Genomic DNA, 24,372 nt, shown 5'->3' with positions numbered 1-24,372 from the left:
ATGATGTGTAGATACCCGTTATTAGGTTGAGGTAGTTCCTTTCTATTCCTAGATGAGAGTTTGTTTGTTTGTTTGTTTGTTTTTGGAGACAGGGCCTCACTCTGTTGCCCAGGGTGGAGTGCAGTGGTGCTATCTTGGCTCACTGCAACCTCCTGGGCTCAAGCCATCCTCTTGAATAGCTGGGACTACAGGTATATGTCACCACGCCTGACTAATTTTTGTATTTTTTGTAGAGACGAGGTTTCACCATGTTTCACAGGCTGATCACGAACTCCTGAACTCAAGCAGTCTCTCCTGCCTCAGCCTCCCAAAGTGCTGGGATTACAGGTGTGAGCTGCCAAGCCCGGTGCTGAGTTAAGAGCTTTTTAAGATTGAAATGGATATTAGATGTTACCAAATGTTTTTTCTGCATCTATTAAAAAGATAATATCGTTTTCTTTTTTTAGTCGTTACTATGGTCAATTATATTGACTGATTTGTGAATGTTCAACCAATCTTGCATTCCTAGGATCCATTTGATCATGATGTGCTATCATTTTTATATATTGTTGGATTCAATTAATTAAAGTTTTCTTAAGAATTTCTGCATCTATGTTCATGAGACATATTGGTTTGTAGTTTTTCTCTAATGTATTTGTCTGACTTTGAAATCACAGTAATGCTGCCCTCACAGAATGAATGAGTTGGGAAGTACACCCTTCTCTTCAATGTTCTATTAGTGCTTGTATAGAAGTGCTATTATTTCTTCCTTATATTTTTAGTACAATTCCCTAGTGAAACAACATGGGCCTGGAATTTTCTTTATGGGGTATTTTAAACTATAAATTAAATCATCTTGGCCAGGTGTGGTGGCTCACGCCTGTAATCCTAACACTTTGCGAGGCTGACGCGAGCGGGTCATTTGAGGGCAGGAGTTCAAGACCAGCCTGGCCAACACGGCGAAATTCCATCTCTACTAAAAATACAAAAAAAAAATTTAGCCGAGCGTGGTAGCACACACCTGTAGTCCCAGCTACTTGGGAGGCTGAGGCAGGAGAATAGCTTGAACCTGGGAAGCAGAGGTTACAGTGAGCCAAGATCACGCCACTGCACTTCAGCCTGAGTGGCAGTGAGACTCTGTCTCCAAAAACAAACAAACAAACAAAAAATCAATCATCTTAATAGATATAGGATAATTCAGATTGTCTATTTTTTTCTTGAGTGAGCTTTGGTAGTTTGTGTCTTTTTAGATGTCCATTTCATGTAAGTTGTTGAATAGTTCAACAACTTTGTTCATCATTTTTCCTTATTATTTTTTTAAATAACTACAGAATCTGAAATCATGTCACCTGATACTGTTTTTGTAAACCTCCTGTTGCTGTATTGATAAGAGTGTTATCAATTTTTAAACTTTATTGTTATATACACACGAAGTGATTTTATAGCTCTAAATAGGTGTAAGTTCATAATGATTTGTTTTAAAATAGTTACATTATTTCTGCTCTGCCAATACTAACTCCTATAAGTCATTTAAACTGGGCTGTTTCCTTACCTCTAAAATGATTAGACTGAACAGATTAAAATCTTTTCAGCTCTAAGAGTTTGATTCCATAAATAAAAGAAATGTGTGTGGTTCTGAGTATATGTAGATATTTCTTATACACACTTTTTTCTTTTAGTAGCAAGAGAATTTTCCTGAAAGTATTTATGCAATAAAATTGTATAAAAAATAGAACATAATATTCACTAAATTTTGCTGATATTATTTAACAGATTTATTCACTAATAAGATTTTTAAAAGTTATCTATAAATTCTAATTTTTAAGCACTTTTTTAGGACTGAAATTTGATATTTGTCTTAGCTTTCTAATTTGTCATTTTCACTTATAATAAGACTATAAAAACGAAATACAGTCAAATAATTATATATGCTCTGTTCTCTACAATCTGATCCAAATTTGTCTTTCAAAGAATATAAGAAACACAATGTGGTCTTTCAATTTTCTCAGGACACTTGCTGGTATCTCTTGGAACTTTTTAATGTAGACAATGAACCTGGCTTGTTTTTAATATTTCTCTTTATCAAATGCTTTATTCTATTATCTTTTTAACTGTTTATTGAAATTACTCATTTCATTAATTATTCTTTTATTTATTAAACAGGGAACCAGAAGTGACTACTTATAAAGGGATTTATATCCTTGCCTAAGTGAGGGAAACTGAGTCTCTTCCTCTGACTAATCAATCAGTCTAACACCCTAAAACCTCAAGATTTGAAAGAGCTGTTTTCTGCAGAGAGCAACAGTTCCATAACAAAAAAAATTACTGTTTTGGACAATTACTACAGTTGTAAGCTAAGTTTTCCAAGGTAGCAATAACTTCACTTCTAAAGATTATTCATAAAGAGCAGGAGAATAGCATTTTTTTATTATGTAGGAACACTGAGCTCCTACATGAATTCATCCATGATATAAAAGCTAGAATCTTAAATGTATATATGTTTTTCTGACATAAGCTAGGATTCTCAATCAGTTAAAAAGATGAAGTGGGCCAGGTGCGGTGGCTCACGCTTGTAATTCCAGCACTCTGAGAGGCTGAGGTGGGTGATCACCTGAGGTCAGGAGTTCAAGACCAGCCTGGCCAACATGGTGAAACCCCGTCTCTACAAAAATATACAAACAAATTAGCCAGGTGTGGTGGCACACGCCTGTAATCCCAGCTACTCAGGAGGCTGAAACACGAAAATCGCTTGAGCCCGGGAGGTGGAGGTTGCAGTGAGCTGAGATTGCACCACTGCACTCCAGCCTGAGTGACAGAGTGAGACTCCATCTCAAAAAAAAAAAAAAAAAGAAGAAGAAGAAAAGAAAAGATGAACTGAAAGGCATGCGACTAGGAAATCATAACACAGGAAGATTCTTAGCAAAATTTCGCCAAAACTTTTATTTCAATAACTACAATTAACTTCCTAATTAAAGAACAGCAACTCCTCAGCTAGGTAAAAATAAAAATCTAGCTATCTACCATTCACAAAAAGTACCTAAATTACAGCATAAAGTATGTGAAAATAAAGGAAGGAGGAAAGCTATACTAGAGACAGGAAAGGTAGGTAAGTGTCAACAAAAATGAAGCAAACGTGGCAATATTAAGAGTAGATAACAGAATTTATTGCAATGACTTGTAAAGAAAAAAACTTACTTTATGTTAATAAAAATCTTGTCCATTTATATTAGTCATTAGCCATCATATGTATCACACAAAATTGCGAAAATATGTAACTACAGAAGAAGACAGACAAAAACACAATCATAGTGGGAAGTTTTGACTATCCCTAGGAATTTGACAGATGAAGAATACAGACTAATAAAGTTTAAAAAAATTGTAAGCACAAACATTCACGAGCTTAAGCTATAGCCTAGGAATAGACAGTACAATTCTTTTCAAATGACTACAGAATATTTACAAAGATAGATCATGTGTAAGATCACAAGAAAATCTCAAAAAATACTATCTTATGATTTCTCAGGGTAGTCATACAGATTGTACGTTTTAGTAACCACAAGGCAACAAAACTAAGAAACTTACACCAAAAGGGGAACCACCTTTCATCATCACCATCTACATGTTAGAATTGCATGACTATTAAAAGTTTTACATTTTCCCTCCTCTGAAGAGAAGTTCATTTGAAGATGGTGTCTTTTAACAAGGCCATGCTTAGATATCATTATCCTATGAATAATAACCATAGCAATTTTGCTTTTAAAAATGGAAAGCCTTCAATTGCTGGGAGGCTCAAAAATACGAAGAAACAGATAATTTTCTTGGCTCTTGTTCAATAATACCCCAGTAGAAATGCTTATTTCCAGCCCCCTCTTATAGGAATGTCAACAGCATGCTTGCACTTATATTCTGAAAAAGAAACAGGAACAACGTACAAATTCAAGATGATAAGGGGGAAAAGCCATTGACAAGAAAGCATTTTAAAAAAACACATAAACTTCTTGGACACCATTATAGTTTACCTGCTATTTTCCCCCCGCCACTCCCAGTGTTATGCATAAGGAGTCTACGAGAGAACTAAGACAACCACCATTCATCCATAAAATAAAAAAAACTAATAATTATTTTATTTCAATTTGTCACAAGAGTCAAGAGAAGAACTTGTGACAAAAAGATATTGTGATCAAATATACAAAAAAGATATCGTGTTATCAAATACAAAGAATGAAAAATCATAAATTTCTGATAAATTAAATCAAATAAGCATTTGTTTCCTCCAAATAAATAGAAATTTCCAATTAGCAATCATAACAATTGGTAATCTTCAAACTGCCAAAGAAACCAAATTCAATCTCTCTGTATTACTGATACTACTCTGTGAATTAGACTGGAGGCCTTATGCTAACCAGCCCCTATTGGACAGTATTTAAGACACAGCTACCTCACAATTAATTTTATAATACATCTGGTAAGTCTATTATAATGTGCCAATATGTTATGCAATAATTGCCTCTCAATGACAACACCTTTATATTCATTTGATCTCTATTAACATCATGAAATGTGAAACAAGGAAAAACCCTTAGGTACTTACAGTATGCAAGATGCTTTATATTCTATGAGTCATGGCCTGGGCAGTAATCCTGCCATTAGTATAATAAAAAGAGGTATTCTCTCTCCCTCCTCTGAACAGCTGTAGTACTTATTGTCTATGTCACTCATTTGGCACTTTGTTTCGAAGTGGTAAATTTGCAGTTGTGTCTTTTATCTGAATAAATCCCTTAAGGGCAAAAGTGACACCTACTTATTTGGATCTTCCACACAATACCTCACAAGTAGAAGGTATTTCTTAAATATTAATTGACAATTATTAATTGACTGAATAATACCATCAACATATCTTTCCTTCAATAACACCTTTGGAGTATAGCTACATCCTGTATACTCTGGAGTGTCTATACTTTCCAATTTTCTGAAAAATAAAGTGAAGCAAACAAAGAAATAATGTTTATTTAAAATACCCAGATTTTTGGTTAAGTGATATTAGATCAAATGAATAAATTTTCTTTAAATTAATCCTAACTCTAATTAAAGATCATCAAACATAAAGGTTATAGCACTGATGCGTGGGCCCTAACACTGTTTTTTCACAATCCTGTCTCTGAATTAAAAAACAACAACAAAAACAACAAAGCTTACCATCTGTCCCCAAACACTCTTCCCCTGTCTCTAGACCTTCCTGTACTCAATCAGTAGTTATCCCTACATCTTTCCAGAAGGTTCCCATGGCTCCTGGTCTTTAGCAACTCTATCCTATAAATGGTTCTCAAACTTTAGCATGCATCAGAATGTCCTTGAGGGCTTGTTAAAACACAAATTGCTGGGCTGCACCCCCAGAGTTCCTTATTTAGTAGGTCTCTAATGTGTGTTTTACTGTTGCATTTCTAACAAGTTTTCAAAAGATGCTAATGTTGCTGGTACCACACTTTCAGAACTATCACTACCCTCAATCCTTACTTATTTCTGTCAGGCTTTTTTGTGCCTGATGTATGCATTCAAATCAATTTTAGAGACTGATTCTTTAGATGACGCTTGGTTTTTTCACCTACTATTCTAAGTAAGTTTTGGTCAGGTGCTATGAATGGCAAACAACATCTTCATGTGCAACTTCTGGCATGGTATCAAAAGTTTTTGGACAACCAAAGGATGATTCTAACTTTTCTAACTCCACAATGCCACATAACCATTTGGACCAAGTGACCTCCTCTACAGGGAAACACCAAAATACTTGTTGACCCTATATCATTCCGATTTAGAGTAACAGGGATGCATATATTATTCTACCAGATTTTTTCCCCTCCCTCTCACCTGGTTAACTTTTCTTTTGGGTCTTAGCTTGTGTAGGAGAGCCTTCCTTTTCTGTGCCATGACCAAGTCAAATCCTCCTATTATGAGTTCTCAGAGAGTCACGGAATCCCTCCTTTTTAGCCCTTGTCATGGCTGCATTTTTTACATTTGTTTATACGTACAAATGTGTGTGTGTGTGTGTGTGTGTGTATTTATTTATTTTTTGAGACGGAGTCTCACTCTGTCACCCAGGCTGGAGTGCAGTGGCATAATCTTGGCTCACTGCAACCTCCACCTCCTGGATTCAAGTGATTCTCCTGCCTCAGCCTCCCGAGTAGCTGGGATTACAGGTGCCCACCACTACACCGGCTAAATTTTGTATTTTTAGTAGAGATGGGGTTTCATCATGTTGGCCAGGCTGGTCTCAACCTCCTGACCTCAAGTGACTCCCCAACCTCAGCCTCCCAAAGTGCTGGGACCAGAGGTATGAGCCACCGCGCCTGGCCCAAATATTTTATTAATAGCTATTTTCCACATTGAACTGTGAGCTCTAAACTGAGAAGAACTGTTTTGGTTTCAATCACCATTACACTTTTGCTGCCTGGTGCAATATTGGGCACATAGAAGATATTCAAATGAATGTAGATAATAGCGGAGCTTTTTCAGCCCTAAAAGAGATAAGGAAAGTATTCCTTTCATACTCTGCCAAAGGCACAGGAATAATGAAACAAAAATCTAATCTCTGACCCTGTAACTGTTTTTTAGCTACCCAATACTGAAACAACAACAACAACAGCAGCAGCAGCAGCTTACCTTTTCTGAATAATTCTTGGAGACTTTCAGCACTTTGATTTAATACAGCCCATATTTCTTCCTCCTGAAGTGGTCCACCCCGAACCTCCAGGGCCTCAGCTAGTGACACGTGCATATTACCTGGGAAACAAAGGTAACAGATGGTCTATGCATCAGCAACTTAACTGTACTTGCAGTAGTAAAAGGTCTACATCAGTGATGACAGACTATAAGCCCCCGTCTATCTAATTTCTCAATATGGCTACCAATCTAAATGTTATCTTAAACTCATAGAAGGTAAAGGAATTGGAGGGAAAAACCCTCAAAACAACCACTAGTCCTAGCCCAACACGGTCAACTTCAGAGACAGAACTGGAGAATGGGGGTGGTGACTGCTTTATGGAAAAAGGAAGAGACCCCAGGGTACTAGGAGGCACCAAAATACAGATCATAAACCAAAGCAGTCAGACTGAACTGAAGGCCTTTCAGATTTCTGTTCCAGGTTTCATCCTATCCATCCCAGATATAAAAGTAGAGAGAAATAGAGAGGAGAACCTACAGCCATGGTAGGGGAAGTTGGGAATAAGATGGAACACATTTCTTCCATTCTTTAGTTGATTTCTATTATCTCCAGTATATATATACTATAACTGTATATTTTGCACTAAATGCAATTAAGTATTTCCAGACCCAGCTTTGTTGGCAACTCACCATTTTCCCTGGGAAAGTCACTTTTCCTTTAAACCTCTGTTTCCCTATTGTAACACAGGAATGATAGTAACAATAAAAATGTCATTTTGGGTGGCTATGACAAGGGAAGTGGCTATGCTTGTGAACATGCTTTGATATATGATTCTACAGAAGGTGAATTAATAAAAGATCAGAAAAGTGTCTGTGCTGAAATTTTTGTCAGGTCAGTTTTTCCAATGGCGTTCAATTAAGTGATGATATACTGATAAAACTTAAGATTTTCTATAGGGCTTAATAAGCCTATTTTCATGTTAAAAGAGGAAAATGTAACTAGTTAAAATCCTTCTATATAAATTTTCCTAAATTGACACAGCTTGAAAATTGTTCTTTAGAGTGATTCATAAGATTTCTACCCAGACAAAACCAATTTAAGCATAACATATATAGTATATTTCTATTGTAAGAGAGAAGCAGATTTGGAAAAGAAGCCAAATAAGGAGTTTAAAAGTTAACCTATAAAAACATCTGTTTTAGATAAAAGTTGACTTTGTTTACTCAACTAACAAGACAAGCTACTATTCTCTTTTAATTTACATTTATGATACTTAATCCTGACTGAAAAAAGCAATTCCAACTATAAATGAGGCCAGTCTTGTCCTTTCACTTTCCTTTTTAAATGTTTACTAAAACATTTTATGCTTAAAGTCTGCCTCCAGGGTGTCTACTTATGTACACAATGTGATAGTTAAAAGGAAACTATAAGATACTGCTTTAAAAAAGCCAAAAGCGTTTTTACTTAGGTTGTACAAGAAGTGCAATTATTTATTTAGATCCCTTGCCTGCACCAAAGTCTCTAGGTTCTCATTGACTTTATTATATAATAGCATATTTATTCAAGAGAAAAAAGTAGAAGCTTCATTCCTTTCTAAAGATATGTGAGTTATCTTCTACATGAAAAATATTAATAAATTGGAAAAGTATTAACAAATTGGAATAAAATATTAATAAATTAATAAATATTAATAAATTGGAAGTTTCAACCGAGGGATCAGATACTATTAGCAATCAGATACCAACATGACTTGTGTGAAGGACTACCCTGTAGCAAATTTCCAAAGTAATATATCTGAGAACTGGTTAGATAGCTCTAACGCCTATACTCAGGGCATAAAGAGTAGAGCAAAGATTGCACAAGAATTTCTTTGAAGAGAGTTGTGTGCCGATTTTCATGTCTCCTCCAAAGTGCGAGGGATGTGGAAAGGTGCCTTCCTTTCACCTCAAGCAATTGAAAGAAGCTTCAATGGGACCCCTTGGAGTCCTTGATATATGTTCTCTGGAGTTAGTGGAGGGCACAGCAGGCAGTGCCTAATAGACACTTTAGGAATCTAAAGGTGTTGCCTATCACTCTGAGGCAGCAACATGAGGTAGACAGGAGAGGGCACACAAGAGTGAGGAGACATACTGTATCAGGAGCCAGCTATACTTCCACTGCTCAGGGTAAGAGAGGGGCAAGAAAGCACGGCCACACAGAGGGCCAGTCTGGACCTATATGAAATCCTACCCAGAGGATTAAAATGTCCTAAAATTTAGATAGTGGCAATGGTTGCACAAAAATTCTAAAAATAACTAAAGATACACTTTATAAGGGTGAAGGCTGAGCATAGTGGCTTAAGCCTGTAATCCCAGCAATTTGGGAGGCTAAGGGAGGAGGATCGCTTCAGGCCACAAGTTCAAAACCAACCTGGACAACACAGGGAGACCCTCATCTCTACAAAAAATAAAATTAGCTGGGCATGGTGGTGCCTACTGTAGTCCTAGCTATTGAGGAGGCTGAAAAGGGAGGCTTGCTTGAGCCCAGGAGTCTGAGGTTACAGTGAGCTATGATCATGCTTCTGTACTCCAGCCTGGTTGACAGAGACTGTTTCTAAAAAATTAAAAAGAATTTTTTTAAAGGGTAAGTTTTATTGTATGTGAAGTATATCTTGAAAAGCTGTTTAAAAAATTCTACCCAGAGTTCCACCTGAAGTACCCAGACCACCACCAAGAAAAAGGAAGAAGGGAGGAGGAGCAGGGGGAGGAGGAGAAAAGGAGAGAAGGGAAACAAGAGGAGAAAGCGAAAGAACAAGGATTCAAATCAGAATTATTTCTACTGTGGAATGGCCTGAAAGAAAACTAGGCTGAGGGCTAGAGGGGTTAGGGGTTACTGGCTAGTTGGAGGGAAAAATTCTGGAGTGTCACGTGTAGTATAGTTCCAGTGAAGGACTGTGAAGAACCCACAAAAGCACACCCATGAAAAAGGGCCAGCCTTAAACACATATCAAGTTCAAAAACAGTAAAGCAATTTCACAACAGGAGTGTGGTAAAAACAACAACAAAAACTGTTTGCCTTGCTTTCTCTCTTCCTTCCCCTGGTTTAGATCCTGATGGAGTCAGATGTAGCAACTTGCCAGTGGGTGAGGAGATAAGCAACAAAAAGAGAAGCTAATCACACTGTCTTCCATCTATAGATAATCTTAGCTAGGGAAGGGAAAAGTTTTAGCTCTGAACGGACATTGAAATGTTGATTAATATACTGACTAGGTACTTTTAATTATGGAGTTTAAGTGACTGTAGTCATTAGTATTACCAAAGGGCAAGGAGGGAATCATGAATCTGGGTTTTTCTATAGAGGCAGAACTTCCTCTGGTGAAACAAGGAAGGAAGGAAGGAAAGAAGGAAAAAAGGAAGGAGAACAAAATTAAGTTGCTTATGATGATATCTTATGTATCCCATTGTAAAACCAGTATGTTGGCTTTATACATACATACACACATATATTTATGTGTATATATAGAGAGCATAAGAGACAGACTAGGTTTTAAATCTTAAGATACTGTTTTTTCCTTACTTTTTAAAAATAAATTGGGTTTTACAATATAATTATTCCCTATAAATAAAAAAATGAAAAGGTTAAAAGTAACTTCTCACACAATAGAATTTTTTCAGCAATTAATTTTTCTAGCTACAAAGATTACTAATTATACCTCTGTTGCTTGACTGAATCGGGTATGAATTATATCAATACCGTGTTAATTTTTATTTAAACTTTTTTTGTATATTCAATATGTCTTTATGAACATTTCTGGTTAGAACTTCTTAGAACTCCAAAACATAGAAAGGAACATTTGTTTTTCAAAGTTATCATCAAGCTATCAGAATATATTTAATATTTTTAATTTACAGCTTTGCTAGGCAAGAACTTAAAGATTTTTTTTAAAACTGCCTCATTCTACTTACCCAATGTCAGAATTTAATGTAGTATTACAGCAGCTTTCTAGAAAACAAACAACAAAGCTACCAGCTTATAAATTGCCTACTAGCACCATCTTTCTCTCTTACATGTTTATTTACTGTTATTATAGCACTTCAGATCGTTAGCTCCAGAGATTACAAGGGAATGAAGGAAATGCAGAAGCCAAAGAGGAATGCAAAAAAGAAAAAAGAAAATGGAGGGAAAAAAGCTTGAAGTCAACCAACAGATGAGGACAGAATTAGTTACAAAAATTTTTTAAAGCCTATTGCTTCAATTGTTTCCTTTAGACACAGTACTAGATAACTTGGGAGTACAGATGTATGACAGACGTTATCACATTAACCTATCACAAAGGTTAAATTTTACAATAAACATAGCCATATTATTTACTTTTATTCTCTTGAAAGTTATATGCTGCATGATAACTAGAAAGTTTTTGGAAAAAATTTCAAATAAGAAAAATTAATTCTATCACATAACCAGAATCATTATTATGTTTTTGGTTAACACAGGTATTACTGACATGACCTTAAAACCGCTCACAGAGACAAAGCCACAAGGAGATTCTAACAGATGTCATTTTAATCCTGAAGGATTGTGGCACTCACAGCAAGTACATACGAGTGATTGAGAACAGAATGAACAGTAAACAGATTAACTAAATCCAATCAAGTGATAAAATAACCTGTCTGGAGACAGATTAATTAGGTATGTTTAACTTGAATCTAAAGAAATAGGGCTAAAAGAAACACGCTGTTTCAAGAACAAAGCAGCTATAAAATAGAGCTCTGTGTATGCCACTAGTTTTGAGCAAGGATTCACTCAGCATCCAGGCTAAGGAAATCTTTGGTCATTAAAAAACCACAGTGAGTTGAGAAGGCAACCCCAAAATTGCAAGCATCTTTTCATCCAGGAAGATTCAGAATTAAGTATAGAAAAGTTTGAGACACAGCCCATATACTAGTATTTTTTTAAATTAAAGAATCTGTACATATATAGTGTCTTAGCTAGGAGAATAGGTGAGTTAGAATAACAGATTAGCATGGTGATTCCAATTTAAATAGTGTAATGAGAAAATGGTTGAGGCTTGTATTTTAAAACATACAAAATGCCACTGGAACATACAAGAGACCCTTAAAGGCTTGCTATACATAAGTCTTACTATATAAGTTTTCATTCATTAGAAGACTTACTTATTTGGGTACTTGGGAAGGTTTTTTCTGTCAGTCAGATATAAGAAATACTTTAAAAATTGGCTTTTAAATTGTATGAATACAGTTTAAAGTGTTTATGGGATGTTAATTGACTAGATTTGAAAATGGGATTATACACTCAAACAGAGTCCCTTGAAATTTTCTGCATGTATAAATAGAAAAAATAATTAAATTGACCTTAAAAGCTTAAGAACTATGGCCAGGTGCAGTGACTTATGCCTGTAATCCCAGCACTTTGGGAGGCCAAGGTGGGAGGATCATTTGAGTCCAGGGGTTCAAGACCGCCTGGGCAATACAGCGATACCTCGTCTCTATAAATAATAATACTTTTTTAAAAAATTAGCTGAACATGGTGGTGCGTGCCTGTAGTCCCAGCTACTTGAGAGGTTGAGATGGGAGGATTGCTTGAGCCTGGGAGGTGGAGACTGCAATGAGCTATAATTGTACCACTCCACTCCAGCCTGGGCAACAGAGCAAGACCCCATTAAAAAAAAAAAAAGTTAAGACCTAGGTTTTAGAATTTTTAATGTAATAAGAATGTTCATTTAAAAATAATTTTCAATAAGCTTTTCTGCACACAATAAGGTCTTGAAGGCCATTAAAAAGTTATGAGAAAATCATTGTGACTTCAGTTAGCCAATGTTTTTGTAGATATGAAAACAAATGCATGACCCAGAATAGAAAAACAAAATTGATCAACTGAAATTCATCAAAATTAAACATCTTTGCTATTTGAAAAGAAAGAACTGTTAAAAAATGAACCATAAACTAAAGAAAAATGCTGCAAATCATATAACTGATAAAGGACTTATATCCAGAATATATAATAAAAAAACCAAACAATCCAGTTTTTGAGATTTGAATGGACATCAGAGAAGATATACGGCTGGCAAATCAGCACATGAAACAATTCTCAACATCATTAGTCATCAGGAAAATTAAAACAATGAGGTATGACTACATAGCTATGAGGATATCTAAAATTAAAAAGATTAACCACAATGTGTTGTCAAAGCATACTAAGTGTTGACAAAGATGTAGAGAAACTGGAATTTTCATACATTGCTAGTGGGAATGTAAAATGGTACACTTTGGAAAACTGTTAATATAGTTTCTTAAAAAGTTAAATATATACTTAACATATGACCTAGCCATTCCATGCCAAGCTGCTTACCCAATAGAAATTAAAGCATATGTCCATACAAAGACCTGTACACAAATATTCACAGCAGTTTTAATTGTAACAGCTAAAAACTGGAAACAAGCAAATATCTATCAACAGGTGGATGGACAAAAAAAAAATCTTAGTATATCCTCACAATGGAATACTAATCAGCAATAAAAATTATTACTGATACATGTGACAACATGGATAAATCTGAAATAATTATGCTAAATGAAGAAAGCAAGACAGAAACAAGTGTACATGTTGTATGATTAAATTTATACAAAATTATAGAAAATGCCAACTAATTTACAGTTACAGAAAGCAGATCAGTGGTTGCCTGAAGATGGTATTGCCCTAAGGAGAGGCATGTGGGAAAGATTAAAAAGGGGCATTAAGAAACGTGGAAACATTTGGAGGTCATAAATATGTCCATTATTCTGATTGTGGTGATGATCTCATAGGTACATACATATGTCAAAACTTAACAAATTATACACTTTAAATATGTACAGTTTATTATATGTCAAACATGCCTCAATAAAGCTGTTAAAAAAGAAAAAACAAAACAGAAAACTAAACCCAACCAAAGGTGAAACAGCAATCCTTTTCTTTGTTCCATGAAGCTGCCTGGATGTTTTTGGTGTTAGAAGAAACTAACCACAACTTCAAGTAACACTTGCTTTTTAAGAAATAATAATAAATGGTAAATTTGTTTTCTAAAAGTTAACTTTTCTCATTTTTTTATTGTGGTAAAAATATACAATGTTAAATTTACTATTTTAACCCATTTTTAAGTGTATAGTTTAGTAGTGTTAAATATATTCACATCATTATTGAACAGACCTCTAGAACTTTACCTTGTAAAACTGAAATGCCCTTGGTAACCAACTTTGTACTTTCTGTTTCCATGATTTTGACTATTTTAGATATTTCATATGAGTGGAATCATTTAGTACTTGTCCTAAATTACCAGCTTATTTTGCTTCACATAATGTCCTCAAGGTTCATCCATGTTATAGCATGTGACAGGATTTCCTTCTTTTTTAAGGCTGCAAAATATTTTACCGTATATGTATATACCACATTTTCTGTATCCATTCACCTGTTTAGAACATTTGGGGTTGTTTCCAGTTCTTGGCTGTTACACATAATGCTGTGATAAACATGGGTATGCAAATATCTCTTTGAGATCCTGCTTTGAATTATTTTGGATATACAGCTGACCCTTGAATAATGCAGGGGTTAGGGGAACTGACCCTCTGCGCAGTTGAAAATTCACATATAACTTTTGATTCCCCCAAAACTTAAGGTTCAACTATATACCCAAAAGTGGAATTGCTAAATCATATGGTAATTCTATTTTTAATTTATTCAGGATTACTGTTTTTCATAGTAGCTGTACCATTTTACATCCTCACCAACAATGCAGAGTTCCAGCATCTTTGCACTCTCACTAATAAAAGCATTATTAGAGGTGTAGAAGATTAAGGGTTCATCTCCCTAATACAAAATACATTAATATTTCTTTCCATTAGGAGTAGTTATAGATCAGGTAGTAGAGAAAAAATATTATGCCTAATATAGTTAGAAAAAACTAAGAAAGAATTGGAATTTTAAAGAGAAAAAGGGATAAAGCTCAGTGAAGTTTTAATTGGATGTTGCCACAAGGTAGAAACAGCATGTATCTAAATATTTTTGTTGCAGTTGGAGCAATGTTTAGTATTTGTCAACTTTTCCATTATGCTTTCCCTGTGAAAGAAGATAAACTAAAATAAACACAAGTCTAAATTGCCTTTCTGGGCCTCTGGTTCATGTCAACTACTTATCTAAATAGAAATCATGTATGCCTATTCCCTGCTTTCAAAGGACAGCTTCAAAGAAGAAGAAGAAAAACTCTGGAATTCCTCAGTCCCTCTCTGCATCATTTAAACTTAGGAGAAAAGTAAAACCACGGGGGAAATCTCTAATTTCACACTTGTTCTTTCTCTTCACCAACTGGAAGGTACCAACAGAAAACAACGCAGTGGTAGAATTTTGATGTTGAGTATTGTCTTTCTACATCACCTTTCCTCCCTACACACAGACTTATGTTAAGATCATTGCTTTAGGATACTGCTGATCTTCCTAAATTACGTAGACTTAAAATGTCTAGTGGACAGCAACCAAAGGAAACAAATATGGATAAAACACAAAAGATAAAGTAAAAATTCATATTTGTCCTTTACATTGTAAAAAATAGTGTGCTAAGCAGCATTCCGCAATTGCCCTCAAGATTCCTTTCATGTTGTAAACTGCCTATGTAGTGGGGCATATCGCAAGGACCTAAGGGTGGCCTCTAGGAGCCAAAAGTGTATCCCAGCCAACGACCAGGAAGAAAAGGTCCTACAATCACAAGGACTGAATTCTACCAACAAGCCTTTAGACTTCAGGACCATGAGTCTGGGACTAAAAGCTGAATAGGTGTGGTGTGGTATCAGACATTAAACACACACACATACACACAAAAAAACAAGCAAACAAAGAAAAACAAACTAAAAACATCTAACAGGTGAGAGGATAAATCAATGATTACAATATATATTGTGTTAAATATCATAATGGTTCAAAGTGCCATGGGATTCCAAAAAGGGTACTTAATTAGACCAGAAAGGAAGATTTTAGAAATGATTCCAAGGTTGGGATGAGGGAGGAGGGTATAAGTAGGAAGAAGGTAGATAAAGAAGATATAAGGGGGTTATAGTTAAGGCCTTCCAGGTAGAGGAAATAACCTGTATTAAGAGAGAGACAAGAAACAGTAGGAGGTATTCAAATTCTGTAGACTATCCAGAGAAGGGGAAGAGAAGACAAGAGATGAAGCTAAGTGGTAAATACCAGTCAGATCATGAAAGTTTCAAGATACAGGAGGAGGTGGGTAAGCAATAGGTAAAGTCACAAAGATTAGAGAGTGATTACCTTTCCAATGATACTTCATCTGGTCTGCTGAAGTCAAAGGGAAAGGAGCATGTTTCATGTTTAGAGATGGAAATAAGTTAGGTGGAGGACTTCTTGTCTAATGGCCTCATTGCTTGGCTTTGTGAGGTAGTCCTCATGACCTATTTGAAATGCTTCATATACCTGCCTATGTGCTTATATATACCCTCAAAGAATGGCTTTCACTGTGTATTCAGGAATCTGTAGCTCCCCAGGTAGGTCCCATACACAATAATGTTAAAGAATCATTGAATTTTTGGATACAGCTTTTTTGTTGCTTTTTAGAGTCAGGTTCTGACTATGTTAACCAGACTGGAGTACAGTGGCTATTCACAGGAATGATCATGGCACACTGCATCCTCAAACTCTTGGCCTTAAGCAATCCCGCCTCAGCCTCCCAAGTAGCTGCAACTATAGGCATGCCACTGCACCCAGCTTTTGGATAAAACTTTAACCCTCAATTCCAATAACTCCTATGATGTTAATCAATTCTAAGAGGAGCAGTCAATGCCAGACGGTCCTAATTACTCAGAGGTCAGCTAGTTGAATACTTCCTTAACATGCTCATCCTTGATTTTAGCAACAGAACTAACTATTCAACAAAGGGCTATTTTGAGTGGTGCCCTTTTAAGTCTACAAAACTAGAAAACTAAACAAAGCAAAGGGACTATTAGAGCTGCAGAGCTCAGGTACTATACAATCATATATCATCTTATAATGAGAGCACTGTCCCTGGGTATTCTCTTTTTGGCTGTCCCTTGAGCCAGAGATCAGATCCTCAGCTTTTTCTTGGTTGCATTTAGCAACCAACAAGTAAGTACAGAGAAGTCAAAGATTTGCTTGGAGGATACTGCAGAAAGAGAGTTGAGAGTTGTGGCAGCAGTTATTGTGGGGAAGGATTACGGGGTCTATGCAGTATAAAAAAGAAAATAAAGCTACAAGAGAGTCAAATAAATTGGAAAAGAATGGAATGATCCACCAACTAGATTATTAATTCCTTCATCTATTTAAATATTTATTACAACTATTATGTGCTATGCATTGATAGGTGCTAGGTTTTTATTCAATCAATTAACAAATATTTATTATTTACTATGAGCCAGACAGTGTTTTAAGTACTGAGGAGATATGAGTGAATAAACTAGACAAAAATAACTGGTCCTATGGAGAAGACAGACAATAAATAAGTACAATAACTAGAATATCGTATGGTAATAAATGTGACAGAGGAAAATAACTAAGAAGGGGGCCTAGGGAATAGCAGGAAAGTCAAAAAGTAGACATTTAAAATAAAACAATCAAGGAAGGCCTCACTGAGAGTTTGTCATTTGAGCAAAGATCTAAAGGAGGTGAGAGAGTGAGATGTGCATATACATAGGAAAGAACATTCTGGGCAGAAAGTAAAGAATTTGGATCATAATTCCAAAAGACAGAATCCTGAAAGTCATAATCCCAAATGTTGAAATCTCAAAAGATCAAAATCCCTAAAGTCTAAAATTCTGAAAATCACAATCACAGGATAGTTGCATCATGTTAGGTGAAACTACTACCTTGTTATTGTCTTTATTTGGAAATGAATTATGGTTTGAGGAGATGCATATGAGTGCCACGTTGACAAGGAGTAGACTTGTGGATTTAATTTTAGATGTCAGCTTAACTGGATTAAGGAATATCTAGAAACCTGGTAAAGCATCATTTTGGGTGTGTCTGTGAGGGGGTTTCCAGAGATTAGTATGTGAGTCTGAGTGGAGTGGGTAGAGAAAATCTTCCCTTAATATTGGCAGGCACCATCCAATTAGTCAGGGGCCTGGATAGGACACATACAGAAGGTGAACTGGTCTCTCTTTGAGAACTGGAACAAACTTTTCTTCCACTGCCTTGGACATCAGAACTGCATACCTGCCTGTCTTTAGACTCCGTGACTTATACCAGCAGACCCCCAGGAGGTTTTCAGCCTCTGAATGAGTTACACCATCAGCTTCCCTGGTTCTAAACATAAAAACATTGAGACACTGAGCTCCCAAACTGGTAGCTGTGGGACAGGTGGGAAGTGATCAGATTCTGGAAATATCTTGAAGGAAGGGCCAAAAGTTTTTGTTGATATTGATGCTCTTTTGCCCTAAGAAATTGGCAGGAGGGAGTTACCATTAACTAAGACAGGAAGACTGTGAAAGGAGTTGGTTTGGAGGGAAAGTTTCAGAGTTTGATTTTGTATGTTATGTTTGCAATGCTGATTAAACATTCAAGTGAAGATGCTTAAGTAGGTAACTGAATATATGCAGTGGGCATAAACATTTAGAATAGTCAACATATAGATTGTATTTTAAAGCCCTGAAATTTCATGAGACTCTAAAGTAGTACACACAGATAGAAGAGACATCCAAGGACAGAGATGAAGACTAACAAGAAAAGGAGACTAAGTGGCTTTTCTCCAAAACCACCTCTTCTAGAGAGCCCTGATTATCTCAGAATAGGTTTGGCTTTTAAATAGCATTTGTTGAAATGAGGATCCAAACAAGGTCTATACACTGTATATCTCTTTTAATCTAAAAGAGTAAACCCTTCATTATTGGTTATATTTTTAAAGTTCAATTTTTTCCCTTCATTTTAAGACCTAGAGTCCCATCATTAGAAACAAATGAAGTAAATTCACAGCAAATAGGTAAAGTTTTACTACCCTTCGTTAACCTACATTAAAAGGGGCTTTATGTACTTAGTTATTACCAAAGACTCTCCATAAGCTCGTATTCTGTAATTATCTCTCTCAAAACTACAGTATGTTTTTTAAGAATTAGCCTTTATTAAATTAGCAGAAAAATCTAAGCTACAGTAAATGATAAAAAGTAAAATTTATAATTTATGTTCACACTGATTCACAGAGCACAAAAGAAGGGGAATGGTCTTATTCTCCATATTCTATCAGTCTGAAGATAAATGTAACAGAATTTTACTAATCTGTGTGGTAATTACTCAGTGTGCAATTCAGAAGGAAGAAAATACAGGGGGTTGTAATTATAACTCAAATGACCTTTTGGAGAAACAAAGCAGAGAAGTTTTTAGGAAAGAATAATGTTTATTTAAGGTTCTGTCTGTTATGGATTCTATTATAAACAGTGAACTATAGATCTTATTAAGGTCATTTAAAATGTATTAAGGACAGAACTCGACACATCTGATATTGCTTATTGGGTTATTGCTACTGACTTTTATTAGGAGGGAGGATGAGGAGGAGAGAGGGAGGAAAAGGAAGAGACAAAGAAGAATATGACTGACAAAAAAGGAAAATAATAAGAAAAAAAGAGAAATATCTAGCCTCACTTTATCTCTTATGCATATTCTTATTTACACACGGGTTCCCAACTACTTATGACAAACTCTGGACCAGCTATGTTATGTTTAAAAAAGTAATGCAGTGCTTTACTCTATATTCTGAAACATCCCCAGCAAAGGTCAGGGGCAACACCCAGTAATCTAACACATCAACATTTCTGCAGTAAACTGATGAATATTTACACTAAGTGGGATAAATAAAAACTGTAAATACCTTCATGTCAGTTCAGTCAGGTTTTGCCACCAAAAAAGCTCAAGTACAGTTTTGCATTCAAATGAGTTATAAAAAACACTGTTGCTTTTTCAGACATTTTTGGATTTTGAATTGCAGATGAGAGATTGTGGACACATATTTCAATAAGAAGGCTGGTTAACTTTATAAGAAAGTCAGCTATCTTTGAAAGCATTTTGCCATAATTCTAGGGACTTGAGAGTGGAACTGAACTTAATTAAAATTTATACGGTAAAGTCTAAATTCATGAGGGCTACATTTTTAAATGGAGATAAAAAAATTTTAAATATGCAATTGCTTATTGTGAATACAAGAGATTTTGATCCACTAATTGTTAAAGTGATCACACCCACAACAAAGGATTTTTGTCTACATTCACAGCCTGCAGTGTGATCCCCACATGTGTACCGCAGCCCAGGCTTTGTGTGCCTTCTAAGTGTACAGAATTCATTAAACGAGTGAGAAACTGGAAGCACAAGATACAAATAGAGGTAACAGGTGTCCTACATGAAAGAGAATTAAGTCATAAATCTGTGTTTTAGGGAGAAACGGGGTGCTTCTAGAGAAAAATAGCAGAGTGAGTCTTCTTGTGACAACAGATACCTAAACAAAAAGAAAAAAATCTTTAGCTATGTCCATTAGTTGTAAACACTTGGCTAATAAGAGGGAAATAGAGCAAGAATAATCGTTATTTGACATTTATTTCTAAAATCACTTCTATAATTCCCAGAGGTAAAGCTAGCTAGCCCAAAATTAGACCTGCTAGAAAGAGATAGTAATGTACTGATTTAGGGAAGAGCACTTGGTAGAAATATTATTTCCTTTGTTAAATTAGAAAATATAAACTACACATAAATAAGTACATTTTGTGATGCAATTTGAAAATTAAATTTAATTGCAGTGTAGCATTTAAATTTCATTATATCAGTAATGTTGGCTATTTAGACATGATATTCCAGTACAGTTCTAGCTCATGAAACTTGGAGAAAGAGGTCCTAGAATGTTTTTGCTCTATTCTCCTTTACAAATAACCCATATGTGTACTGCATTAATGAATCATCTTGCTAAGTCACCTATTTTTTCTTAAGAATAAAATTTCTGCGGGTGCAGTGCTCATACCTATAATCCCAGCACTTTGGGGAGGCCAGAGTGGACAGACGGCTTGAGCTCAGGCGTCCAGCCTGGACAACATGGTGAAACCCCATCTTTAAAAAATTACAAAAATTAGCTGGCTATGGTGGTGTGCGCCTGTGGTCCCAGCTACTTGGGAGGCTGTGGTGGGAGGATTGCTTGAGCTGGGGAAGTCAAGGCTGCAATGAACCGGGCCTGCACCACTGCACTCCAGCCCGGGCAACAGAGCAAGACCTTGTCTCAAAAATAATAATAATTAACAATAATAAAATTTATTTAAGATTTATTTCCTCCCCTTATAATCTTACCATACCCAAATGCCCTTACTATTTTTTAAATGTCTCATTTTCACATTTGAATTTATTTAAAAAGCAAATCTTAGATCAATATTATGTTCTTAAACGGAAAACCAGTAAAATGTTCCATAAATAGAAGGTAAGTACAAAAGTCACTATCAATCCATACATGAGAACACAATAATGTTATTGAATATGAGCCACAAGAGTGTGGCCTGCCTGTGCAGCAACACTCCAAGCTTGGGACATGTCTCTATTTGTTAAAAAGGGAGATTAGCAAGTCAAACAAACAAACTAGCACCAGAATGGGACTCTCTCCATGACCTCATCATGGAGACAAGTATTGGGAAAAAAAAAAAAAAAAAAGAAAAGAAAAAGAAAGGAACTTGCTTATTGCAGGATTTGATTTTCTGAAATTTAGCTGCAGAAATGACCTCTCTTACCATATCACTACTCTTAGAAAAGCTCTACCTTAAGCCAAATGTAATAATCAGAGATGTTAGAGAAAACATTTAGAAATATAGAAATGTGGTATGGCGACAGGAGTTGAAATCTGGACTCTTCCCTCCCTCCACCGCCTTTTCCACTTCTCCTGAGAAATGAAAGGCCTGAAGATTTGGACAGATTCAGGATAAAATCTCATGTCACTGCTTAGATATAAAAATTAGATTTTTAAAAAACTGAAATGTGTAAAATATTTCAAAATGGAAACTGGTAATATCAAAATCATTTTTAGAATGGAGCAATTTGAGTAGAATCTTTGACAATTTCCAAATATTAAGTTGAAATTGTTGTAATTACTGTAACATACATAGATTTATAATGTTTCATCTGTGATTTGAGAAGTTATTTGGGCTTACTCTTCCATTTATTTTCTCTAGAATCAAATTTGTTTTTACTCCTGATTAATATACCTAACCTTCTGAACATCATAGCTTAGCCTGGCCTAATGTGCTCAGAAAACTTACATTAGCTTACATAGGGCAAAATTATCGAACACAAAGCTTATTTTATAATAAAGTGTTAAATATCTCAGGTAATTTGTTGAATACAGTACACTGTAGGCTACCATGTCAGTTGTTTACCCTTGTGATCACGTGGCTGACCGGGAGCTGTAGCTCTCTGCCACTGATTGGCATTCTGAGAGAGTGTCCAACTGCATATCAAACCCACAGCCAATATCATACTGAATGGGCAAAAACTGGAAGCATTCCCTTTGATAACTGGCACAAGACAGGGATGCCCTCTCTCACCACTCCTATTCAACATAGTGTTGGAAGTTCTGGCCAGGGCAATCAGGCAGGAGAAGGAAATCAAGGGTATTCAATTAGGAAAAGAGGAAGTCAGATCGTCCCTGTTTGCAGATGACATGATTGTATACCTAGAAAACCCCATCGTCTCAGCCCAAAATCTCCTTAAGCTGATAAGCAACTTCAGCAAAGTCTCAGGATACAAAATAAATGTACAAAAATCACAAGCATTCTTATACATCAATAACAGACAGAGAGCCAAATCATGAGTGAACTCACATTCACAATTGCTTCAAAGAGAATAAAATACCTAGGAATCCAACTTACAAAGGATGTGAAGGACCTCTTCAAGGAGAACTACAAACCACTGCTCAATGAAATAAAAGAGGATACAAACAAATGGAAGAACATTCCATGCTCATGGGTAGGAAGTATCAATATTGTGAAAATGGCCATACTGCCCAAGGTAATTTATAGATTCAATGCCATCCTCCATCAAGCTACCAATGACTTTCTTCACAGAATTGGAAAAAACTGCTTTAAAGTTCATATGGAACCAAAAAAGAGTCTGCATTGCCAAGTCAATCCTAAGCCAAAAGAACAAAGCTGGAGGCATCACGCTACCTGACTTCAAACTATACTACAAGGCTACAGTAACCAAAACAGCGTGGTACTGGTACCAAAACAGAGATACAGAACAATAGAACAGAACAGAGCCCTCAGAAATAATGCCGCATATCTACAACTATCTGATCTTTGACAAACCTGACAAAAACAAGAAATGTGGAAAGGACTCCCTATTTAATACATGGTGCCGGGAAAACTGGCTAGCCATATGTAGAAAACTGAAACCGGATCCCTTCCTTACACCTTATACAAAAATTAATTCACGATGGATTAAAGACTTAAATGTTAGACCTAAAGCCATAAAAATCCTAGAAGAAAACCTAGGCAACACCATTCAGGACATACGGATGGGTAAGGACTTCATGACTAAAACACCAAAAGCAATGGCAACAAAAGCCAAAATAGACTAACAGGATCTAATTAAACTAAAGAGTATCTGCATGGCAAAAGAAACTACCATCAGAGTGAACAGGCAACCTACAGAATGGGAGAAAATTTTTGTAATCTACCCATCTGACAAAGGGCTAATATCCAGAATCTACAAAGAACTTCAACAAATTTACAAGAAAGAAACAAACAACCCCATCAAAAAACAGGCAAAGGATATGAACAGACACTTCTCAAAAGAAGACATTTATGCAGCCAACAGACACATGAAAAAATGCTCATTATCACCGGTCATCAGAGAAATGCAAATCAAAACCACAATGAGATACCATCTCACGCCAGTTAGAATGGCGATCATTAAAAAGTCAGGAAACAACAGATGCTGGAGAGGATGTGCAGAAATAGGAACACTTTTACACTGTTGGTGGGACTGTAAACTAGTTCAACCATTGTGGAAGTCAGTGTGGCGATTCCTCAGGGATCTAGAACTAGAAATACCATTTGACCCAGCCATCTCATTACTGGGTATATACCCAAAGGATTATAAAACATGCTGCTATAAAGATACATGCACACGTATGTTTATTGCGGCACTATTCACAATAGCAAAGACTTGGAACCAACCCAAATGTCCAACAACAATAGACTGGATTAAGAAAATGTGGCACATATACACCATGGAATACTATGCAGCCACAAGAAATGATGAGTTCATGTCCTTTGTAGGGACATGGATGAAGCTGGAAACCATCATTCTCAGCAAACTATCTCAAGGACAAAAAACCAAACACCACATGTTCTCGCTCATAGGTGGGAATTGAACAATGAGAACACATGGACACAGGAAGGGGAACATCACACACTGGGGCCTGTTGTGGGGTGGGGGGAGGGGGGAGGGATAGCATTAGGAGATATACCTAATGTTAAATGACGAGTTAATGGGTGCAGCACACCAACATGGCACATGTATATATGTGTAACAAACCTGCACATTGTGCATATGTACCCTAAAACTTAAAATATAATTTTAAAAATGTAAAAAAATAAAATAAAAATTCAAAATTCCAAGTACTGTTTCAATTCAATGCCTACTGTTTTTGCACCATCATAAAGTAAAAAAATCATTAAGTTGAACCCTTGTAAGTCGAGGACCGTCTGTAGACATATAAC

At 35.9% G+C, this 24,372-nt stretch overlaps 1 protein-coding gene across 27 annotated transcripts in view; it reads right to left on the bottom strand.

Annotated features, from left to right (window-relative positions):
- PTPN13 (protein tyrosine phosphatase non-receptor type 13) overlaps nucleotides 1-24,372 on the bottom strand; it is a 239,768-nt gene that overhangs the window by 189,967 nt on the left and 25,429 nt on the right. For all 27 annotated transcript variants that reach the window (XM_054486024.2, XM_054486027.2, XM_054486025.2 and 24 more), the window contains exon 2: nucleotides 6,637-6,756. In XM_054486024.2, coding sequence (XP_054341999.1) covers nucleotides 6,637-6,751 — 115 coding nt within the window. In that variant the 5' untranslated portion in view covers nucleotides 6,752-6,756. The remainder of the gene's footprint in view (nucleotides 1-6,636; nucleotides 6,757-24,372) is intronic.

The sequence above is a fragment of the Pongo pygmaeus genome, chromosome 3 (genome assembly GCF_028885625.2).
Source record: "Pongo pygmaeus isolate AG05252 chromosome 3, NHGRI_mPonPyg2-v2.0_pri, whole genome shotgun sequence".
Taxonomy (NCBI): Eukaryota; Metazoa; Chordata; class Mammalia; order Primates; family Hominidae; genus Pongo; species Pongo pygmaeus.
This window is presented reverse-complemented; position numbering and strand designations above follow the sequence as displayed.